Source organism: Lissotriton vulgaris, chromosome 6 (genome assembly GCF_964263255.1).
Source record: "Lissotriton vulgaris chromosome 6, aLisVul1.2, whole genome shotgun sequence".
Lineage (NCBI taxonomy): Eukaryota > Metazoa > Chordata > Amphibia > Caudata > Salamandridae > Lissotriton > Lissotriton vulgaris.
In genome coordinates, this window is record NC_141694.1 from 1,191,030,333 (window position 1) to 1,191,054,469 (window position 24,137).

The 24,137-nt window shown below is 48.9% G+C and overlaps 1 protein-coding gene across 2 annotated transcripts in view; it reads right to left on the minus strand.

The window, feature by feature from the left end:
• Positions 1-24,137, minus strand: part of KATNA1 (katanin catalytic subunit A1) — a 223,708-nt gene that overhangs the window by 163,475 nt on the left and 36,096 nt on the right. For both annotated transcript variants that reach the window (XM_086927296.1, XM_086927295.1), the window contains exon 2: positions 17,676-17,846. In XM_086927296.1, coding sequence (XP_086783422.1) covers positions 17,676-17,840 — 165 coding nt within the window. In that variant the 5' untranslated portion in view covers positions 17,841-17,846. The remainder of the gene's footprint in view (positions 1-17,675; positions 17,847-24,137) is intronic.

Sequence of the window (24,137 nt, forward strand, 5' to 3'; positions counted from 1 at the left end):
CTATACAGCAGTTCTCTCCCTAGCGGTGGTCGCCCGTGTCTGTTGCAACTGTTTGAAACAAGGTTTTTAATACTGCTTGTCCCACTCTAGCTTGTTGTGTTGTGTGCACCTCTACACAATAGTGTTTTGTGAAGGTGTGCGGTGTAACCCAGGTAGCTGCTTTGCATATGTCATCTAGTGGAATGTTCCCCAAAAAATGCCATAGATGCTCCTAGTTTACGTGTAGAGTGAGCTCTAGGAGGAACAGTTAATGTTCTCTTTGCCTTTAAGTAGCATATTTGAATGCATTTTACAATCCATCTGGCAATGCCCGCTTTGGAGATGGGATTGCCTTTATGTGTAGGAGAAAACGCAACAAATAGCTGTTTTGTCTTTCTGAAAGTTTGTGTCCTTTCTATGTAGTACAATATGGCCCTTCTAACATCCAATGTATGTAGGGCTCTTTCTGCTACCGTTTGTGGTTTTGGAAAGAAAACCGGTAATTCCACTGACTGATTGATGTGGAATGCTGAAATTACCTTTGGTAAGAATTTTGGGTTTGTTCTAAGAACCACTTTGTTTTGGTGTAACTGCATAAATGGTTCTTGAATCATAAAAGCCTGCAGTTCACTTACTCTTCTAAGTGACGTGATAGCTATGAGGAATGCCACCTTCCATGTGAGGAATTGTATTTCACACCTATGCATAGGTTCAAATGGTGGCCCCATTAGTCTGGTAAGTACTATGTTGAGATTCCAGACTGGGGAAGGTGGTCTTCTTGGTGGAATGACTCTTTTGAGTCCTTCCATGAAAGCTTTAATTGCTGGTACTTTAAACAGTGAAAGATGTTGCCTGTTTTGTAGGTACGCCGCTATGGCTGCGAGATGAACTCTGATAGAGGTATATGCTAAGTTACATTGCTGCAAGTGTAGTAAATAGCAAATGATTTGTTTAGTGGATGCGTCCAGAGGGTTGATTTTGTTACGGTTACAGTATACAGCAAACCTCTTCCATTTTGCTGCATAGCATGCTCTGGTGGTAGGACGTCTTGCTTGTTTAATGATTTCCATGCATTCTGGAGATAAATCTAAATATCCAAACTCTATGACCTCTGGAGCCAGATCGCTAGGTTCAGTTGTTTGGGATCTGGGTGCATTATTTCTCCATGGTTCTGTGTAAGATGCATGGGTAATAATTTTAGCTTTTGATGTGGTACTTGTGAGAGTTGTAGCAGTGTGGTGAACCACGGCTGTCTTGCCCACGTGGGTGCCACTAGTATCATTGTCATTGAGTGTTGCTGCAGTTTCCGAACCAGTAACGGAATTAGTGGTAGAGGAGGGAACGCGTAAGCAAATTTGTTGGACCAATTTATCCATAGTGCATTGCCCTGGGACCGTTGGTGTGGGTACCTGGATGCGAAGTTTTTGCATTTTGCGTTCTGATGGTTGGCAAACAGATCTATCTCTGGTTGCCCCCATTTTTGGAAGAATGGCTGCAGTATTTGGTCGTGCAGCTCCCATTTGTGTACCTGTTCTGACGGTCTGCTTAGGATGTCTGCTATCTGATTTTGAACTCCTGGTAGGTGTTCCGCTAACAGGTAGATCTTTTGAGGAATGGCCCATCTCCATATGTCCTGTGCTAGTTTGGATAGTTGGAGAGAGTGTGTCCCCCCCTGTTTTTGAATATAATACATTGCAGTCATGTTGTCTGTTCTGATCAGGACTGCTTTGCCTTTTATTTGTATTTGGAAAGCTTTTAGTGCTAGAAATACTGCTAATAATTCTAGGTAGTTGATGTGCAGTTTCTTTTGCTGCACACTCCACTTCCCCTGCACTGTGTATTTTTCCATATGCGCTCCCCATCCGGAGAGCGATGCGTCCGCTGTTATTATCACTTGTGGAATTGGCTCTAGGAACGACCGTCCCTTGGAAATGTTTTCTGTGTTCCACCACTTCAGAGAGCGATACGTCCGGTCGTTTACCAACACCAGATCTGTAATCTGACCTTGAGCCTGATTCCACTGTGTCGCTAGACACTCCTGTAGTGGACGCATTTGTAGCCTTGCATGTGGTATTAGCAGTATGCAGGAGGACATCATGCCTAATAGTTGCATAAACACTCGTGCTGGTAGTGAGTGTTGTGGTTGAAATCTTTGTATTAACCCGACCATTGTCTGTATCCTGATTGGGTTGGGGTATGCTATTGCCTTTTCTGTGTCTATCGTAGCCCCCAGGTATTGCTGAATCTGGTTTGGTTGCAGGTGTGATTTCTTGTAGTTCACCGTAAACCCTAGGTGGTGCAGCAATTGAATTGTCTTCTGTGTGTTGTGAAGACATTCCTCTTTTGACTTGGCCTTTATTAGCCAGTCGTCCAAGTATGGGAAGACATGTATTTGTTGTCTTCTTAGGTGTGCTGCCACCACAGCTAGGCATTTTGTGAACACTCTCGGTGCTGTTGTGACACCGAACGGAAGGACTTTGAACTGATAGTGTTGTCCTTCTAAAACAAACCGTAGGTACTTTCTGTGGGCTTTGTGAATTGGGATATGAAAGTAAGCGTCTTTTAGATCCAGTGTAGAAAGAAAGTCCCCTTTCTTCAGTAAAGGGAGTACTTGTTGGAGCGTGACCATGTGGAAATGCTCCGAATTTATGTAAGCATTGAGAGGTCTGAGGTCTAATATTGGTCTTAGGGACCCGTCTTTTTTGGGGATTAGGAAGTATAGAGAGTATACTCCTGTCCCTTGTTGATGTTTTGGAACCTTCTCTATGGCATGCTTTTGTAGAAGTGCTAGTACTTCTTCTCTTAATAATGTCAGATGATCTTGACTCATTGGACGCTGTTTGGGGGGGATGTTTGGTGGGGTAGCTGTGAGTTCCAGGCAATAACCATGTTGGATAATTTGTCTCACCCACTTGTCTGATGTGATGTTCTCCCAGACAGGTAGGAACTGTGCTAGACGTCCCCCGACCGGTGTTATGTGGTCTGGGGGGAGTTCTATGAAGTCACTGTTTTGGGGTTGAGGCGTTGCGGTTGTTATTATTTCCGCGGCCTCTACCCTTGTTGTTGTTACCTCTGTAACTTCCTCTTGAATTACCTCTGGGTGATGCTGGTGTGAAAGAGGTGGATTGCTGATTTGTTCCTGTATTCTTTGAGCCCCCTCTATAGGTGGATCTACGAAAGGAACCTCTTTGTGTTGGCTGTTGCAATGCTCCCATTGACGTAGCCGTTTCTGTATCTTTCTTCATTTTCTCTAAGGTCTCATCTGTGCTTGAACCAAACAGTGTCTTTTGATCAAATGGTTTGTTCAGTAGTGCCGTTTGTACTTCCTGTTTGAATCCTGAGATTCTAAGCCATGCATGTCTCCTCAACATTACACTGGTGTTTATGGATCTTGCTGCAGTGTCTGCTGCGTCTAGGGCGCACTTAATGGAAGTATTAGTTATTATTTTACCTTCCTGTATTAACTGATCTGCCTTTTTCTGATGTTCCTTGGGGAGATGTGTGATGAGTTTTTCTAATTCATCATAATGTGCCCTGTCATAACGTGCGAGTAATGCTTGTGTATTGGCTATACGCCAGCTATTTGCCGCCTGTGATGCTACTCTTTTGCCTGATGCATCTATTAATTTTGACTCTTTATCAGGTGGAGGAGCCTCTCCTGTAGATAATGAGTTTGCTCTTTTACGAGCGTTTGAGACCACCAGCGAGTCCAGGGGTACATGTCCTTTAATAAAGATTGGATCCTTTGGAGCCGCCTTATATTTTTTATCAATTCTTGGGTTTAACACCCTAGCCCTCACTGGGTCTTTGAATATTTCTTCTGTGTGACTGAGAAGACCCTTCAACATAGGAAGAGTACCGGATGTTCTTTGTGCATTAGGTAGCGTCTCTAACAGGAAATCCTCTATCTGGGGTTCTGTATGTATATCTACCTTATGATATTTTGCTGCCCTATTAATGAGCTGCGCAAACCCTGTGTTATCATCAGGTGGTGAAGGCTTTGAGGGATATAACTCTGGGTCGTTGTCTTCATCTGACCCTACGTCATAATTTTCCCATGGGTCCTCCTCATCTGGGATGGTTTCGTCATCCCCTTGAGGTTCTCCCTCCCCTAGATCACTGTCTACATCAGACTGAGGTGTAGATGGTCTTGGTGTGGAAGGTGTAGGAATATTTGGCATAGTGTGAGGAATAGGAGAAGAGGGTGTGACTTTATGTCTAGGAGAAGTAGGAGGAGTTGTATTTGTCCCCAGTGTTCTCTTTTTTGAAGGAAGAGATTTATCTTCTGTCTGTTCATTCTTTCTCTTCTTCGTCACAACTTTGCCAGTTTGCGGATCGATAAACAAGATCTTTTGTTTGGGATCTGTCTGTTGCTCCTGAATCGGTACCGAAGGCCCTGGTTCCGAAAGGTGCTTATGTTTTCGATCGTCAGTGTTTGGTGCTTTCTGCACCGAGTGTCTACTCGATTCCGACTTCCTGGGTATCGAGTGAATCTTGGACGACGAACCATGTTTATGTTTCGACATGGAATGTTTCGGTACCGAGCTTTCCCTTGTATGTAGCCTCGGTGTCTAAGTCGATGTCGCCCTTTTCTCAGATCCGACATGGTGGGAGTCCGAGTGTTTCGGTTTCAGTTTCGTTGCCGGGCCCGAGGGCGGGGCGTCGGAAACTTTTTTCTGCGGTTTGACCGGGCTCGAAGGCGGGGTCGTTACCGCACGGGGTCGGTTTTTCGGTAAGGGGACGTCGTCACTCACGGTTTGTTGCTCGTTGAGTTCTTCAACCTCCGACTGGTCCCCTTCCGACCCCGACTGATCCTCTTCTTCTTCCATTAGCTCGTCTCCGAACAGCTCCGGGATCGCCTCCGACTGCATTCTTGAAACCTCGTGTCTTCGAGCTCGACGATTTCTAATCGTTAGCTTGGAGGAGAATGCTGCGCAGGCTTCGCAGTCCCTGGATTCGTGTTCAGGCGATAGACAGAGGTTGCACACCTCGTGTAGGTCCTTGTGTGGGAACTTAGCACCACACGTTGGACATTTCTTGAATGGAGTCCTTTCCATGGACTCCGGGCTTGACTGCGTCGAGAAAGTTCTCCTGTTCGTCGACGTAGGTCTACGTTTTTTCTTCGATTTTGAATTTGCAACGCGTCGGAATGGAAATGAAACGCGTTCGATAACAATACCGTCGAATTGGAAAGGGAATACGCGCCGATTAATCACTTTTCTCTGAAGTTGATCTGGAGCGTCTCGATCCTCATCCGAACCCGATGGCGGAAAAAAACAATCTAAGGATGGAGCCGATGCCCATGCGCACTACCAACCAAGGGAGGAGTCACCAAGATACAAAAGACTCTCCAAGACAAAAACAAAGTGCAATCATCCGAGCCCAACACCAGATGGCGATCTATTCATAATGTACCATCTGCAGCCCATATGCCTCGAACTAGATGTTACCCACCTTGCAATTTCTGAAAGTACTGGAGTTGATTTTGAACACTGAATTTTATAGACGTATTCCTGTTCAGCGGTGGTCTAGCTGCAAAACAGGTGGTGTCAGCACAGACATTCAAGTCTCTTTTGGGCAGCTGAAATCACCCAAAATTAAGTGGGTCTAGAAACGAAAAACAATCTCTTCAATAGCAGTGACTGGCATAGTTAAACTACAAATAGTTTAGATCCTGTGTTTGCGGTTTTGAACTATGTTACACCTACTATGGCAAGATGCATAGCTAAAAGGAGACATTTTGCTTCAAAGTAAAATGGGTTTTTTTACCGTCATGGTTAGGAAAAAAATGTATGAAAGGCAGAGGCTAACTTTATAAATTATTTCTTGAAGGCAGTCACAGGGAACTGTAACACTTAATAAAACTAGTAGGCCATAAAGGAGGAAGATATAAAAATTAGGATAAGAATGGGCCAACCAGAGGAATAGATGGCTAGGAAATCCTCAGTATATGAAAAGCAGACCCCAGGAGAAATTAAGTTGTGGTTCCTGTAAACAAGCCTGATCAAGCTAGGAGAAGAGTTCCCTTGAAAACTAGACCTTGCAACCACCGATATACCAAAAGTTCTAGTAAAGAGAGATCGAAGGGGGAAAGAGCTGAATGGAACAGCCTGAAAGCACTCTACTTTAGCCAGTGGAGAACTGGAGAACTCAGTGGCCTAAGGGACCACCGTGCGGTATAAAGGAGGCGATAATGCCTCCTACCTTTAAAGGGGTAGAGGTAAGATCTAATTGAGGGCCCACCGGAAGAAGTGCTGTCAAGGAGATCGCAAAGGTCCAGCCGCCCAAGATCTAAGGAAACTGGAACAATCAGAACTCATACATCTGTAAAAAGGGGCCAAAGGACAAGGAAGCTCTTAGAAACCATAGCTCTTGAAAACCACTGTCAGAAAGAACAAAAAATATTTTCTAAACCTTCCAAATAGGGTATATTTCCCTTATGCCGAGAACCCTTCTAGAGAAACCCTCACAAAAAGTCTGTTGTCAGAGTTGGTGGAAACGGCAGTATCAGTATTTCTTAGAGGAAACACTAGAAAAACTCTGAAAAGAAGCAAGAGTCCATGGAATTTCACTCGAGATTAGGGTAATTGTCTTATGTCCGCTGCTTTGGTAAAGAGTATGCAACATCCAATAATGTGTGTGGGCTGTGGCCTTCATCCCAAACCTTTTTAGGATCGGGGTCACACTCTAAGACCCAATCCTAAAATCTAGCTCAGAGTTGCCAGGACTTTGAAGTCTATGATGGTGCAAGAGCATTCAGAGACACCGGAAAGCAGACTATCAAGTGCAGAAAAGTGGGCAAGGGGAGGTCAAGCTTAACAGATCTAAAGTTAGTAGATTCTCCTTTGTAAGGTGCCTATGTCCTAGGAGCAGGAAAACATTTCCCCCCGCCAAAAAAGTTATCAATTACATTTACCATGAACTGAACCATGCATAGGAACCACCCAAGATGTACAGAGAATGGACCTAATGTTTCCCAGAGAGGATTGCCTTTGAATTCCAGATGTAATTTGGACAACGCTATAGAGAATGTGTGACTTATCTCAACAAATACCTTCAATCCATCTTGGAAAATAGGTGGGTGGGAGATCTTTCTAAGTAAGGGCTGTGGGGGAGGGAGGGGTGTTCCCAGTTAGTACAGCAACATTACCCCTTTCATCTTTCTAGATGGCTGCCTCCGTCTGGTTAACGCAAAAAAACCATAGTTGATGGACAGAATGCAGAACAATGTCATACATTCACCCCAGTACAGAGATCTGGGACCAAATCCAGTTCGGGCTGAACTGTTCCCATGAGGCACAGGGTCAGACTGATTTGCATATAGCCATCTCTGAACTGGGGCGACAGAGAGGGCAAAAGAACGGGGATGGATTAAACCCAGATCTTTTGACTGGGTGTGAGTGTTTGATTGATTCAGATGCTCCGTCCATCACCAACCCCTTTTAGTTCCGTCTGGTTAACAGCATTGTAGGTGGAGGGGGAACACACACGACTTTGGGAGGCCACAGAGGAGTACTAAATAGCTAGAGAACAAAACATTTAAACTAGGCTCCCTATTGAGAGCAGGATTATGAATGTTAAAGATATAACTGCAAAGTTACAATCCGTAATAATGGGAGGTGGAGACAGCGGCTCGTTAGCAACAGAGTTACACGCATAGAATTAAAACTTTGTACGAAACGGAGCAGTTAAATACATACTTCATTGTTAAGTAAGGCTTAAGACCAGCTGCCTATTTTATTTTTACATTTATTTATATATTTAAAAAGAGGAATTGCAGGGGAAACAATGCAGGCATAGCTAAAACACTCTTGTTGCGTGAGCAATAGAGCCTGAAAATTGTAAAATGCTCCTCAGAGCAGGCAAGATTACTCAGAATGAAATTTGTCCAGAACCAAATACCCCAATAGCGCCTCTTCTGTGACCAGAAATATTATTAAACGACCAGGGACACGAGGAATGCATTGCTTCATGCCCATGAAGGCTAAGTATGTGTCACCAGGGAAAAGGGCATTGCTTTGATGAATGCTGCATAGGTAAAAACAGTTCAAGGTTAGCCCAATGATGAAATGAAGCATCACACTGGTAACAGGAATGCTTCAAAGTTTATTCTTTTTTTACACATTTTATTTAAACGTTGCATGTTACAGGGCACAAAATAGGGCCTCAAAGTCTACCAATGGTAAAGTTTTATCAAGTTCGAGTATTTTGAGCAATTTACTCAACACAAGTGATGAGTAAATCAGTGTGAGAATAACCGTGCAGGCATGATCCTTTGAAAGCCATTAGTCACTGACGCGGTAATGAGTAATTTAGTATACGTTTTTATATGTTCTTGCACCAATACCCCCAGAATAGATTTTAGAACATTTTACATAATACAGGATAGTGAAAATGCAGGTGAGGGATATTCATCATAAAATTAGAAGATATCCCAAAACTTGCTTAAAAGATAATACATTCCATTCATCTGAAACATACCTTGAATCCCAGACTGAAATTCTATCAAGAAGCATAAAAGTATTCACAAATTCAATAAGGGGAATCTCTGTAATGTCAACGGTTGCTGATGGCTCAACTGAGTAGCATGATGTTTCTTTTTACAGGGGAGAAGTTAGTGCTTGAAGTTACAAATGCAGTGCTTGCGTCCCAGAATGCTTCTGTAGCCCACAATCAAATAATGTGTCTATGCTCTGCAGAAATAAAATAGGGTTTTTCAGATAGCCTAAAAAAAACTATGGTGGGGAATAGACAGGTGCAGGCTATAGGATGATGAAGAGCACGCGGATCGACAGAGTTTTTTAAGATACTTCATAATGATTTGTTGTCCTGGTTACAAAAAGGTCAATATTCTCAAAAAGGCAGTAGTAGAAGCAGGTCAGAACGAGCAAGTTTATTTCGAATTTCAAGAAAATATCTTGTTCTTCACTTGTGTTTTTGTCGCATTAAGCACCAGTATAAAATGCCTGTGTAGCATAATTAGTTCCTGTTTTACAGGGAAAAAAAATTAATTGAAATGCTACTAACAATTAGTGAAACACCCTGTAAAAAGCAAAGATTGAAAATGCAGGTAACAGTGAAACTAAACGTTCCTTTAAAGATTAGTCACACGTACACATTTAACATCTGGCAAAAAAAGAAAACCTCAGCCTTAGAAAAGTTTTAAGGGTGAAGACTGCAGCAAGGCTTGATGGGCCAGGATGCCCAACACACATAAGTCAGTCAGCTATCAGCACTACCTGTGCAATGCAATCGGTCTCTCCTTTGGGACCTTACATGTATTTAGATATGCAGCACATTAGCCTGGGTGCAGAAACACCTGCTGTTCTTTAACATGGAGGGAATGAAAGCACCAAACTGCACGACACACCAGGTATGGGAACACAGAGAAATATTGCCTTTCAGCTGTAAATGTCCAAAGCTCATTTTTTAGTATAAAATCAGGGCCTTCGGTGGTCAGATCACTGAAAAGACAAGATTTGAAAAACTATTATGGTCTATGGGTGCTCGTGGAAGACAATTTCTATGGACTGGAATCTATGATTTGTAAGCTTGGAAAGCGCGCGAATGCCGAGGGCGTCTTGTCGCTACTGTTAGATGCACTTCAGGTTACTGCAGAGATGTTCTAGCTTAACAGGGGTACAACCATGTTTTGACTGCCTACCTGAAAGCCAGAAGCGACGGCCTACTTTTTATGTTGATAGGTAGAAGGTTCCATAACTTGGTTGTCCTCAGCAGGAAGCTTCTTTCTCCCCACCTAGCCTGCTTGAACTTGGGTACTTGAAGTTTTGCTTGAGTGGATCTTAAACTACTTGCTGGGATATACTATTTGAAATGAGTTCTCAGGAACTGTGGTCCTGAGCCATGGAGTGTCTTATATGTCAGACACAGAGACTTAAACTTTATCCTTTTGTCCACTGGCAGCCAGTGAAGGGCCTTCAGTTTGTGGGAGACTGATTCGGATCTAGGAATGTCTACCACTAGCTTTACTGCGTCCTGGAGAAGTTTGTTTAGTTAGATATTGGGTTTGAATCCCTACATATAAAGCGTTGCCATAGTCCAATCTAGACAGTGCGAGCGCCGTGATCACAGTTTTGAGTGAATCAAGGGGGATAAACGGACATATTCTTCTGATCATTTTTAATATATACCAAATGTAAGAGGACAGATTATTGGTCTGGGTGTCAAAGGTCAGTTTGTCATCGAATATGAATCCAAGTTTTCTGACTTTACCTACTGTGATTGGGCAATCGCCCAGACGGTCAGGCCACCATTTGGGGGGCCAGAAGTCTGCATTGGTGCCCAGAAGCAGGATCTCTGTTTTATCGCTGTTCAGCTTTAAACAGTTACGCTGCATCCATTGATTCCCTTGCATCATGCAGTCCCTGAAGCGGTCTGCCATTTCATCTACGCTGCCAGATACTGACACCACTATTTGGGTGTCATCAGCGTACGAGACCGTTAAGAACCCACATTTCCTGATGATCAAGGCAAGGGGAGCAACATAAACGTTGAAAAGAGTGGGGGCTCAAGTACGAGCCCTGAGGCACTCCACATGGTAACCTAAAGGAATTGGAAGCAGATTCTCCCAGAAGCACTGAAAAAGTTTTATCCCTTAAAAAAGGAAGACATCAGCATACGCCCAGAGTCTTGAACCCCCAATTCATCCAGAAGAGCCAGGAGGATCTAGTGGTTCACAGTGTCGAAGGCCGTCGATAGATCCAATAGGATCAGGGCGGCCTTCCCTCCTGTGTCCAGAATACTACTAAGAGCCTCAGCTGCCATGACCAAAGCTGTCTCAGTTCCGTGCTGCTCCCAAAACCTGTATTGTGATTGATCCAGGAGATTTCTAGATGCTATTAAATCCTTCAATTGTTTGTGATCAACTTCTCCAACACGTTAGCTGGGAAAGGGAGTCCGGAAATTAGCCGGTAGCTACTGAGAATCCTAAAGTGATTCTGGTATTTTACTGACCTCTGTTGGTCGTTTTCTATCAAGAAAGTTAAATAGACGTGGGGCCGTGGCTAGCCAGCCAACATGGCGGACGTGCCAGCGTAGAGCTCCGCTCCGAACAACCCCTAATTATCCTTAATTTGCCCTACCGGAGGTGCCCCTAGCACCTTTACTACGGGGTGCTGGTGTGTGGCCGTGGCGAGAGCTCGCTGGTGTTTGGCTGGGTCAGTGTGCGGCAGCGGGACGGCCCGTGGCAGAGGGCTGCGTGGAGAGACTGACGCCATTTTGGAAGTGGAGTGAGGCTCCAGGCTGCCGGTCTCTGCTGCTTCGGGGGCCCCCTGGAGGACTGAGGAGCCTGCGGAGGACTGAGGAGCCTGCGGAAGTGCCGGCGCTGCCTGCAAATGTGACTGGCGGGGCGGCTGCTGCTGCGGTGAGGGCTGAGCACTACACGGCAAAGGTGTGTGGAGGTACCGGTGACCGGAGCGGATCGCGGCTCAGCGAAGTTCGGAGGCCCGCTGCTGACACTGGGCCTGGGGCAGCTTCCTGTAGCTCCCTTCCGACTGAGTCGGAGCTGTGGCTGGCGGGGCCCTGCCGTCAGTGGAGTGTGGGACCTGGTGAGCACAGAAAGTAGGTCCTGCAGTGCTGCGAGGCCGGCGCTGAACCCCTGACAACAGGCACGGAGCCTGGTGGCCCTGGTGTGGGGGTTGCCGGCGCTGGTGACGAGCGTTCATCGCAGGGAGAGAAATCGCTGTCCTGGACCGAAGGTTAGGTGCGGAACCGGTGCTGTTGGCATGGGCTGCTCCTGCGGAGCGTGACTGCCGAGTGAAGGGCTGCCCCCTGGGAGCTGTGGTGCCGGAGTCTGGGGGATGCAGAGGGGCCGGCGGAGGATGGCGGCGGTTCCCCCTGGGGCCTGGGAGCATCAGAGGCTCACAAGACCTGTACTGTGCGAACAATTGGGCCGGACGGTGTCTCTCTGCGAGGCTGGCTATCCGTAGCCTGCGACACCCGGGCAGATTTTAGCACCTTGGATTGACGCTCTAAGTGCTGGGCGCCATTTTAGTGGCGGTGCAGGCACCATCTTACCCCCCTGCGTCCACCGCGATTCAGCGCCCGGTGGGAGAGCTCATTAGGCGATTGCAGCCTGTGCAGTGTTCTGCCTGACCAGGTAGTGTGATGGGGGCCTTGGCTGCTGGGGCCGCAGATGACCTACTACTGACTTTGCCTGCATGTGGAGGCGCCTGAACTATTGTTAACTGGGTTTGCGCAGGAGGGCCATCATTGTGGATGGGACGGAGCCTGAAAGACTGCTGCTACCAAACTGATCAGTGATCACCCCCAGCCTGGACAGAGTTACTGTGGCAGATAGCTGCACCGGAGATTGCTAGGGGACGGCTGGGGGGCTGCGCCTGCTGCCCCTGGGTCGTGGCTGTTGGGACTGAACTCTGGGCACTGTTTGTTGCCGGAGGCGGCCTCATCCCTGTGACCGCTGGCGCTGCCCCCGAGGCAGCCGACTCCGGCCCACACCAAGCGCGGTGCCAGTTGACGGCCTGGTGCTACCGGGTCTGTGTGCGAGTTGATGGGCGCTGTCATCGCGCCGCTGGGCCCTATGCTCCGAGGAGGTGTGGAGAAGCCGTTGTGGCGGCTATTTGGCGGGGACCTGCTGGCATGGAGCTTCTATAGGACTGGAGAGGTGTGACCTGCCGGACTATGCGGTATCGGTTGGTACTCCTCCCTCCCGCCCGAGGCGTTTGCAGAGTGAACGTGGCCTGCTGGGAGTTGGAGCCTTGCCTGTTGGGGTCACTCTGACTGGTTCAGAGATCCCTTGAGCGGCGCGGACACTGGACAAGAGAGGAGTCTCCTCCACGGTGGCCTGGTGCCGGGTTTGGGCGGCTGCTGGTTGAGTGGATGCCGTCTGCGCAGCAAATCGCGATGGGCAGGCTCAGGGATAAAACCCTGCAGACACAGCAGGTCACAGAGGGACCGGGTCACCCGCATGGCTCACAAAGTGATGGACTGGGCCCAGCCGCGGCCCTTGCAGCCAAAATGGATTCCGGCCTGGCGGCGGCGGAACACATTGGCACGCTACTGGTGCCCCGTGCTCCCTTGCTCTGGTACACGTGCGCATAGAACGGACACATTGCACACACTAATGTAATGTCCTGGAATATTCGCGGTATGCACACCCCCTCTTGACGATACTGCTGTTTTCCTGCCTGCAGCGTGACGGGGTGGGGATAGCAGTCCTCTAGGAGACACATACGACACTGGTTGAGATAGAGAAGTTGCGCAGGCGTTGGAGGGGACAGATATTTGGCACAACCTACTCTGCACACGGCACTCTGATCTGGGAGCGGGCAGGGGTCCGGTTCACGTGTAGACGTTCAAGTGGATCCTGCGGCCAGGTACACGTTGGCGAGGGGGGAAACTGAATGGCCAGGCACTACTGCTCGGATCTCTCCATGCCCCAAACACGGAGCAACCTGCCTACCTGGAGAGTCTGAATAATATTCTCCACCTGTATGCTGGACTCCCCTGGCTGCTTGGGGGGTGGGGACTAACATGATACTAGACACACATTTAGTTAGGTCCTTTCCTCCACTTAGGGCCACGACAGTAGCGTCCACCGCACAGGCGTTTAGGGACTGGCTTGCGCACTGGGGGGTGTGCGACCTCTGGCGCGTGCAGCACCCCGCAGACAGAATCTACTCCTACTCCCCAGTACACGACCTCCACGTCCGACTGAATAGAATTGTTGGCACTCAACCCTTACTCCCACTCCTTGCCGAGACGGAATACTTAGGGAGAACACACTGATCACAACCCCCTCCGGTTTAAGATTAGTTGGGAGGCAGGTCGTCCCCCCGTTGCGGCTGCAGCCCACTGCGCTCGAAGATGCAGAGTTCCGCTCTTCCTTGGGTACGGTTATCCTGGCCTATTTTAAGGAAAATGGGGGGACACCAAGCAGCGCCCTGGTGGAGTGGGAGGCACACAAGGTGGCCATTCATGGGCATTGTCTGGGGGCCACGTGGAAAGTCCGGAAAAAGTTGTCGACTTCCCTAGCAAAACTGGAGTTGGAGCTTCTCCGTTGCGAAAGGGAGGGCAAAGGGGCGAAAGAGCACTCGCGTAAGCCCTGCGATTTCCAAAACCAGCATGCGTCGCTTCTGGAGCAGTTGCGCTGCCATAATTACGCGGCGCACACGGCTAGGACGCACGCCAAGGCAGATCGGGCTGGTAGGCTGTTAGCCTGGCTGGCGCAAAAGCGAAAGCAGTCAAGCCCCTATAGGCGCCCTGCGCAACGCAGAGGGAGTACTGGTGTACACTCAGAGGGAAGTCCAGTGCCTTGACTGACCATTATAGGCAGCTCTACCAGTCTCGAGGCGTGGGCCCACGGCACGCGCTGGACGCGTTCCTGGATGCCCTCAACTTATCCGCGGCGACGGAGGACCATAGGGTCGAGCTCAACGCCCCGCTCACTCTGGAGGAAGTGGGTGATGCAATCGGGGACATGGCGACTGGTAAGACCCCTGGGCCAGATGGCCTGCCCGCGGAGTATTTACAAGAGGAACAAGGACACTCTGGCGCCTCTGCTCCTGAGGCTGTTTAACTTTGCCATGGACGAAGATTCGCTCCCCCCCATCCATGCGGGAAGCGTTTCTAGTCTCCCTACCTAAGCCGGATAGAGACCCTACCGCATTAGGCTCGTATAGGCCGTTGGCAATGCTGAATGCGGACTATAAAGTATTCACGAAAATCCTGGCAGAGCGGCTTGCGGCGGTGGTCTCCCACTAAGTGCACCGTGACCAGAACGGGTTTGTGCTGGCAAGGTCTACCATTCTAAACCTCAGGAGGTTCTTTAGAGTGGCGGAGGGTGCGGCGAAGGACTGGCCCAGGGCAGGGTGCCTGATAATCAACTTGGAGAAAGCCTTCGACTGCCTGGAGTGGAGGTATCTAGCAGCGGTACTTTCGCGCTATGACCTGGGCGAGGGCTTTCTACAGGCGGTGCAGCTCCTCTACACGAACCCTCAAGTTAAAGTGCGGCTAGGTCCATACATTTCTGAGTAAGTGGCGATCGGTCGAGGCACCTGTCAGGGTTGCCCCCTGTCCCCAATGTTATTCGCGTTAGCGGTGAAACCATTGGCGGAAATGTTGCAGCAGACATTAGGAGCGGGGATCCCACTGGGAGATGCGACACCAGGTCTCGCTATATGCAGACTACCGGCTGGTGTTCATTAGAGATGTGGCGCATATACCGGGGAGACTGGCCCAGGTGCTGGAACAGTTTGCAGTTGTCTCAGGGCTTAAGGTAAACACGGGTAAGTCGTGCCTCTACGCCTTCAATGCGTCAACGGAAGATCCAGGGTACAGCCGTGGTGACACGCAGGTACAATGGAAAGCCGACACTTTCCAGTACCTCGGGATACAGATCTATAGGCAGGCGACCGACCTGTTTGACGGCAATCTGGGTAGGGCGGTGGCAGCGCTCCGGTCTCAAATAAGTTTCAGGACCACTCTCCCATTGAACACGACGGGCAGGGTTCTCCTGGCCAAAATGGTTATGCTCCCTAGACTACTGTACTATTTTGTCAATCTCCCTCTCTATGTGCCGCCCCCCTTTTTTACAACACAACGCGATGCTGCAGGACTTCTTGTGGGAACGTCCAGGCACAGGTTAGCGCTCGCGAAATTGTTCCTGCCGACGGATAGTGGCGGGCTAGCTGCTCCCTGTTTCGAGCATTACTACCTGGCGGCACAGTTCCAGTGGATTGCTAGATGGCTGGCTGATAGGGGTAGAGAAGACAACGCCACGTTGGAGTCTCAGTACTCACTAAAGCGGATTACTCAGCTGTTTCATCCATTGGCAGCGCCAGCAAGACCTTCTCCACTGCTGCTGGCGGTAGCCTATAAAGTTCCCCCGCAGAGTCATTTACATCACCTGAAGGGTACAAACATATGCGCCTGCGGTGCCCCTGGAGGATTTCCTGGGGGTGCTGGAACCCTCACGCGTCCCATTTTGGATCATTGGAAAGAGGCAGACGTACAAACTCTGGGAAACCTCTTCTGTGACGGTGCGCTGATACCGTATGGGACGTTGGTAGGTGAGGACGGTCTCCCTCCTGGGGGGTTCCTGCTACAACGCTCTATAGTGGCAAAATGACGGCCAAGTGGGGAGACATGGCCCTGGAGCCTGCAACACATTTAACCATACAATACCCGCAAGTCATGGGGAGGGGCAGGCATTTAGTGCGTTTGTTTGCGGGTACATACCAGGGTCAGCCTGACCTCTCTTAGGGCCAAGTGGGAACAGGACTTGGGCAGGGCATTGTCCGACAGGGACTGGGGCAAAGTCCTCCAAAGCCCAGTGCGCATTCCGAGGAACCTGCGCTTCCACCAAATACAACTCTATGTAGTGCACAGGGCCCATTTTACGCCTGCGCTCATAAATAAGTATTTCCACCGAGTGGACGCGTCCTGCCCCAGGTGCGGGGTACTAGATGCGGGGCTTCTTCACCTGTTATGGAGCTGCCCCAGGCTGGCCTCCTATTGTGGCGCAGTAAGCGAGTTGCTCCGTAAGTGCACCGGGCGTAGCATACCCCTGGAGTGGCTGGAGTACATACTGCATCAATTTAAGAGACCGCCCAAAGATAAGGCATCCTCTCGCTTCTTGGACCTGGGGTTGGTGGTGGCCTTACGCCTCATTACTAGGCACTGGAACGCGACTGATCCGCCAATCGTGCAGGCGTGGGCCTCTTCCCTTCAGGCGTGGGCTCGGGCTGAGTGGGTGGCTATACGCAGGGAGAAAACGGTGGGCCTTCAGAGGGAGCCCATATCGGAAAGGTGGGAGTGCATGCTTGGTGCCTTGCAGCTGGATGAGAGGCCGGGGGGGAGCGGAGGAGTGGCAGTGGATTAAGTGGTGTTGCCGGGAGGGTTACGTGTGCCGCGGGTTGGGTTCCAGTTTGTTCCTCCACTTGCCTGGCATCCTTGTTTGGTGGGGTGCGTGAGTTCTAGGTGTTTCATACAATTATGATCCAAGGGAAACTAATGTGTGCGGGGGGCAGTGGACATTAAGGGTGTATTCCTGTAGCTGCAATTGTTTTCCTTTCTTTACCTTTCACTGTTTGGTTTCAACTGTTATCTAAAAATCAAACTTGTACGCGTACATAGTGCTGGGAGGGCCCATCCTCACTCATGCTGATGCAGACTTGGCGTGTGTGAACAACTATGGACTCACTTTGTGGCGATGGTCCTGACAGCGTGCGCCTGACTGGTGATGGGCGGACAATATCCCTCCTTACGGTACATGTAAAATTGTGCCCTTTGATTGTCAGTTATAAAGCCTGTTGTCATGTGCCTGATCTTCCATATTGCTGTGCCACCAGCGAGAGTCTAATACATTGTGATTGTCTTTCATTAATTATTAAGACAAATTGCTAATTAACAGATTTGACAAAAAAAATGAAAAAGAAAGTTAAATAGGCGCAGATGTAAGAAGAAAAAAAAAAGTCCCTCAGAAAAAACAATTCTGGTATTTTACTGACCTCTAATGGTCGTTTTCTATCAAGACAGTTAAACAGAGGAAGTTGAACAGAAAAAAAGACCCTAAATGGAAGCAGACAACCCCTAGGGCTGATCTCCGGAGCCCACAAAGTACATGCACATGTAAGTACATACTAAAGTATATACAATAGGTCAAGAATGCTCCACCTAAAAAACGAACATTGTCTGAAATCCCCAAGACACCTTACCTGTTGCCATTTCAGCTGTAGTTGAGGCTCCTTTATTGAGAAAAGGTGTGTGTTCATCTGCTCAAGAACTCCTTGGTAGTAGACAGTAGCAGAATCATAATTGCCCAGCAGGGCATATTCACGAGCCAGCTTCACATTCTCAGTTATGAAAAAAGGCTTGCTCATAGTTCACTGAAAAACAAACGTCAGTGATATTTAGTCTTTAAACATGAAAAAAGAAATCAGACGTGAAATAATTATCTATGGGTATTTGAAAACATTTAGTTTAGAGACAATTTAAGTTGATTTCTTACCAGAATATCAATGTTTTAGCCATCTGTTGGTGTTTGGGGATGATCGGTATGGGTGTTAAACTGGATAATTAAATTATATCCAACTTAAGAGGATAGGAATAACCACTTCCTGGAGATATAATAAGTAAGGCAAGCTTTCCAATTGAGGGGATGGATAGGGTGTTGGAGGCAGTTCTTTCTAGTTTCTGCAATTTCTTTTGGGCCAGATCCTTTGCAGTGTGCAGATTCATGCGCCTGCCGTAGCACACATTGTCTGCCTTGCCATGAGAAGCAAAAAGAAAAAATTGAAGGACAGATTGTTAAACAATGTCAAACATTCCCTCCAGTACAGAGATCTGGGCCTAAATCCATCATTTGTTGCCACTGGATTCAAGCTAGCCTGGCTGATGAGGGGTGTTACCCTGAAACAGGTCCCAGGATGCTAGTTTCCGGTCTAGGGAAGACCTGGCTTGAGAGCGCGGGCTAGACTGTTCGTTAGGAACAGAGTGAATACTGATTTGCATATGGCTGGGTCTAAACTGGGGTAGGAAGATAAGCTAAACCAGGATGATGGATTCAACACAAATCTAATAGTGACTGGGGGTGAGTGTCTGAAAAGGTTTAGCGCTCTATCTCCTTGTCTCGGCTTTGCTAGGAGTAGCAGCAGATGGATCCTATGTTCCGTTTCTAGAGGGACCAACTGCATAAGTCACACTTCACTGACAATTTAATTCCTTTTGTCCAAGTAGTTATTAGGCTGGGATCTGAGCTAGGTCAATCAAAGGATCGCTTCAACCAGTCACGTCCAGCAGTTCACAGGAAGGTATAGAGAAACAAAAATCAAAACTGCTCAATCACTTAAAACGTTGCCAAGAAACACATAGAGACTCTCACTTTCATAAGATATGGAGATCTAGGTTTGCTCTATGAAAGCGGTGTCTGCTGGAAATTACAATTAGAATTACCATTATAAACTTGTCTGGCATGGTCACTATTATAACACTTATATTAGCTGCTCTAGATTATTTACATTGAACTTAAGTAGTTCTGATTATAGAAAAGGTTGCAGACCCATGTGTTCTTGTGCCAAAAAAATTACTTTCCAACAATAGATTTTAAACCAGCAAAAGTATGCTATGCAGGTTATACGGAACTGTGCGTGTACAAGTCAAAGCCAATTTATCAAGACTGCAAGCTGTAACTGGCAAGTAATACTAGGCACTCTCAGGGTCATAACTAACTCCGAGACTTGGGAGGGTGTGGTAAGGGGTGTATTTCAAATTTCAGTGAGCTATAGAATGGAAAAGTAAGCTGCTCATGGTTCGGGACTGTTGCCAGGAGGAAGTGTCAATACTGATTTGCATTAGGTGGGCCTCTGTCTAGAGTGGCACAGTTGCCAAAAGGTTGGAATGCTACCCCGAGCAACTGCCACTGGTTAGATTATATGAAAGTTAATCTCATCACTTTTTGGGTGTTTGATGTTCAATATTATGCCTGCAAACTTGACACAACTTGCTGGGTGGAATGGTTATATTAATCTCAGGCTCTAGTAATTATTCGGGTCGCATCCCAGTCCATAATTATTTTGCACACCATGTCCAAGTTTGGACTGAGCCATATGGAAAACAGTCTTTCCCCTACTACAATGAGAATAGTCCAGTCTAAACTGGCAGCCCAGGTCATCCCTTTACTGAAATGCAAGCAAGGACCAGTTTCGCCCTAGTTAAGGCTCAGACGGTATAGCTCGATTTCACTGACTGTGTGCACGAGACCCACATCTGGGCACTTCAGGCTTGACCCACTGGACAGTAGCAAAGCTGATTTGCATATGGTTGGTGTGAGAAGTTGGCCCGATATGCAACGTTCGCTATTCTAGCGACCGCTATGTATCGTTCCAACGACCCTTATGGTGTTTGGTTGTAAGTCAACCTATAGACCAGCTATCCTAGTAGCGTGGATACGAGCAGTCTAAGGCTAAAGACTCGAGAGGGCGCGTTAAGCCAACTGTTTACCACACATGTACCCCTTGAACACCCAGTGAAAGGACACCACACAAGTGTTATGAAAATAAACAGGATATTTATTAAGATTCACAACAGCCCTGGACTCTTTATGAGGACAGGGTACTAAGCACAAACCAAATCTCTTAGGAAAATACTTCAAGTGCACAATTAAAACAAGTGTCCGAGGACACGGAAAGTTTAAGGTCTCGGGCGGACCCGATAAGGCAAGTCGGAAGCGAGGGACTCGGGACCCTAGAGTAAAGAGGCTATGCAGGCACCGAAATGCCGAGTTACCTAGCCACGAGGGCTGCGGCTGCACAAGTCTTACAGGCGTCGGGGTCTTCGCTGACGAGCCAGGAGCCGGAAGAAAAGGAGTTGCTGGCCGGCGACCAGTGATGAATAGTTCGTAGAGATCCAAGCCTGGATCAGAGATTGTTGATACCTGAAAGCAGAGGGGACCAAGTTCGTACTACTAGCCAGTAGTCAGAGGGTACCAGGAAGGCACCGGTTGGCGGTCACCTCGACCAGGTGAGTGGGCGACGCTAGGCTCTGCAGTCTCACGGACCAGGAGGCGTTGTCGGCGACCACGGCGGAGGTGCGAGCTGTCCCACGAAGGATGATGCTGTCGGCGTCGCTGGGCCCAGGATGGGGCAACAAGCCTTGGCAGATCTCAGGGCCACGTGGTGGGCCTAAGATGGCGTCTTGAGTGGACCAGGAGGGTCCGGGGTGCTTCTCGCAAAGATGGAAGCAAGGGCCAGTCTGGAGCAACCAGACCAGCAGTGTTGATTGTCGGATGTCGTCACAGAAGGGCACAAGCCAGCGGCTAGTGACCAGACAACGTGCTGAGCAGCGAGCAGAAGGGCCCCACGCAGATCGTGGAGATGCTGGGAGACTGCACTTCGGTGCTGGAGCGGCTCAGGGTCGGGGCTTCTCGGACCCCAGAGCACTCACCAGGGAATCGCTTCGATGGTCGTGCTGGTTAAGAGCGTGCAGGTTCTGATGATGGCCGGTCCCTCGAGGTCTCGTCGCACCCACAGATCACAGCTGAGCTGATGACGTGGGTAGAGGTCAGAGGTGCCAGGGAAGCCGGTTCTCGTCGAGCTGGGCCGTCGGATCCTTGAGGAAGGACTTGCAGCAAACCGCAGAGTTCTTAGATGGTGCCCGCTGATGCAGGGTGACTACTCCTTAGTCACAAGGGAGAAATCTTGAGAAGAGTCTTGAGTGTCCTTTCGTAGAAAGTAGTTCTTGATTCAAAGATGATCTAATTTGGAAGGGTCCCCGCTCCGGCCTTTATTCTAAAGAAAGGGGTGGGTACATGACTAGGTCCTGCCCTAAGGGTGGGACCAGGAAGGGAGGTAGTTACACCCCTCTCCCCTGCCGGACTTTCCCCAGGCCAGGGCTGGTGCCCCTGGAACTGGTTCTGACCGGCAGATGCGTAGTGAGCACCGGGGTGCCACTCCGCAGTCACCTTCTCGCAAAAGCCCTACCTACCCAGAATACACAAACCCTGTCTGGGACGGTGCGAACACCGCCCTCGACAGGAAACCCTTTGTCCAAGCTCTCCTCGCTGGAAGGACTCCCAGCAGCAGGAGGTCAGACTCGTGTCTGTGGTGGCAGCATCCATTTTGTGGAGCTGAGGCTTTAGTTAACTTTAACCGGGGTTCACAGTTACGTACATGTCGTGTCCCTCTAGAAGGGCGGAATGCTAACCTCGTCGCCAGAGTTGGTGAGAGGGCAGCATCCCGATTCGTATGACACCTTACTCGACATGTCTTGATAACGCGACACCGAAGTTACCGATGTGGTACGCGTTATCATGAACAGCCATTGGGTCTTGATTCCGCAAGCTGCAACCGGGCTCGGCTCGGGCCAGAACCTAGTTCACACGAGCCCATGCACTCTGCCTTCAGGATTGTCAAGGCCTGCCATAGGAGTGACTGATAGGAACTCGAGTGTCCATTGTATGGTTAGATATAGGGCTACTATATCTAAAGCAAAGTGTGATTACACGACTTCGCCCCAGCTGTCATGCAGCCAGTTGTGTCAAATTTAGGAGGCCAGCCAGGGGTGGCATAATACATGCTGCAGCCCCTGACGGCCCTGGGTACACCTATGCCCTGAGTTACAGGGTCTGATAAGGTGGCCCAGTACCAATTGGTAAATGCACCTAGGGTACATATTGTAATTTAGAAAGAGAACAGCCAGGCTGTGGGTCTGATTAGCAGGCCCACAGCCAGAGAAAGTCGTAAACCAGTGAAACAAAAGCAAAAAATCTGGGTGATCATAGGATTGCAGACCCTCCTCTCCTACATGACCCCCCCCCAAACGTCGGAACAATAAGCTAACCTTGACCAGGTGAGTCTTCTTGTTCTAAGTGGAAATATCTGGAGAGCCCATCGGCATTGCCATGATCAGTACCAGGTCTATGTTCCACTGTAAAGTCCATCCCCTGTAGGGAAATGGACCACCTTAGCAGTTTGGGGTTTTCACCCTACATCTGATTTAGCCACAAGAGGGGCTTCTGGTCGGTCTGAATCTTGAAGTGAGTGCCAAACAAGTATGGCCTCAGCTTCTTCAGGGCCCAAACCACAGCAAAGGCCTCCCTCTCAATAGCTGACCAATTCTTCTCTCTAGGGGTCAGCCTTCTGCTTATAAAAGCAATGGGCTGGTCTTGACCATCAAAATTCAGTTGAGAAAGAACAGCTCCCACACCCAACTCAGAAGCATCTGTTTGGACAATGAATGGTTTGGAGTAGTCCGGACTCTTGAGGATAGGCGCCGTGCACATGGCCTGCTTTAGGTCATCGAATGCTTTTTGACAGCTCGCTGTCCACTGAACCTTTTTTGGCATTTTCTTGCTTGTCAGTTCGTTTAATGGTGTCACGATGGAACCATAGTTCCTGACAAACTTCCGGTAGTATCCAGTCAGGCCCAAGAAAGCTCGAACCTGAGTCTGGGTGGTTGGAGGAGCCCAGTCCCTGATTGACTGTATCTTGCTCTCCAGTGGCTGAACCTGGCCTCCACCTACAAGGTGGCCCAGGTATACAACCTGTGTCTGCCCTATCTGGCACTTGGTGGCCTTGATAGTGAGGCCTGCTGCTTGCAGAGCCTCTAACGCTTTCCGCAGGTGGACCAGGTGATCCTCCCAGGTGGAGCTAAAGACAGCAATATCGTCAAGATACGCCGCACAGAAGTCATCCAGCCCAGTAAGGACTTGATTCACCAACCTTTGGAAGGTGGCAGGTGCATTTTTCAGACCAAAGGGCATCACCACGAACTGATAATGCCCACCAGGGGTTGAAAATGCGGTTTTAGGCTTGGCGTCCTCAGCTAACCTGATTTGCCAATACCCAGCTGTCAGGTCAAACGTACTTAAGTAGTTGGCCGAGGCCAATCTATCGATAAGCTCGTCTGCCCTCGGTATTGGGTGGGCGTCAGTCTTAGTGACTGCATTGAGACCCCTGTAGTCTACGCAAAACCTCATCTCTCTCTTACCACCCTGGGTGTGAGGTTTCGGCACTAGAACTACGGGACTAGCCCAAGGGCTATCTGAGGGTTCAATGACTCCCAGCTCCAACATTTTCTGCACTTCACTCTTGATGCAGTCTCTAACGTGATCAGGCTACCGGTAGATTTTACTCTTAACGGGCAAGCTGTCACCAGTGTCAACCTCATGGGTGCACCAATCGGTCTGGCTGGGTGTTAGAGAAAACATATGTCTGAACGACTGAAGAACCTGTTTACAGTCGCTCTGTTGACGTTCGGAGAGGCTGCCACAAAAGACAACACCATCTACCGATCCATCGTCAGGATTCTGAGTGAGCAGGTCGGGGAGAGGGTCACTCTCTTCTTCCTGTCCCTCATCTAGGGCCATGAGCAAACTCATGTCCTTCCCGTCGACATATGCCTTGAGCCTGTTGACATGAAGCACCCTGTGGGGGCTCCGGGGAGTTCCCAGGTCGACCAGGTAGGTGACCTCTCCCTTTTTCTCCAGGATGGTGTAGGGCCCGGACCATTTGTCCTTGAGTGCTGCTGGGGCCACTGGCTCCAACACCCACACCTTCTGTCCGGGCTGGTAAACAGTCAAGACAGCCTTTTGGTCATGCCAAGCTTTCTGGAGTTCTTGGCTGGCCTTAAGGTTTTCAGATGCCTTCTCCATGTATTCAGCCATCCGCGAGCGGAGGCCA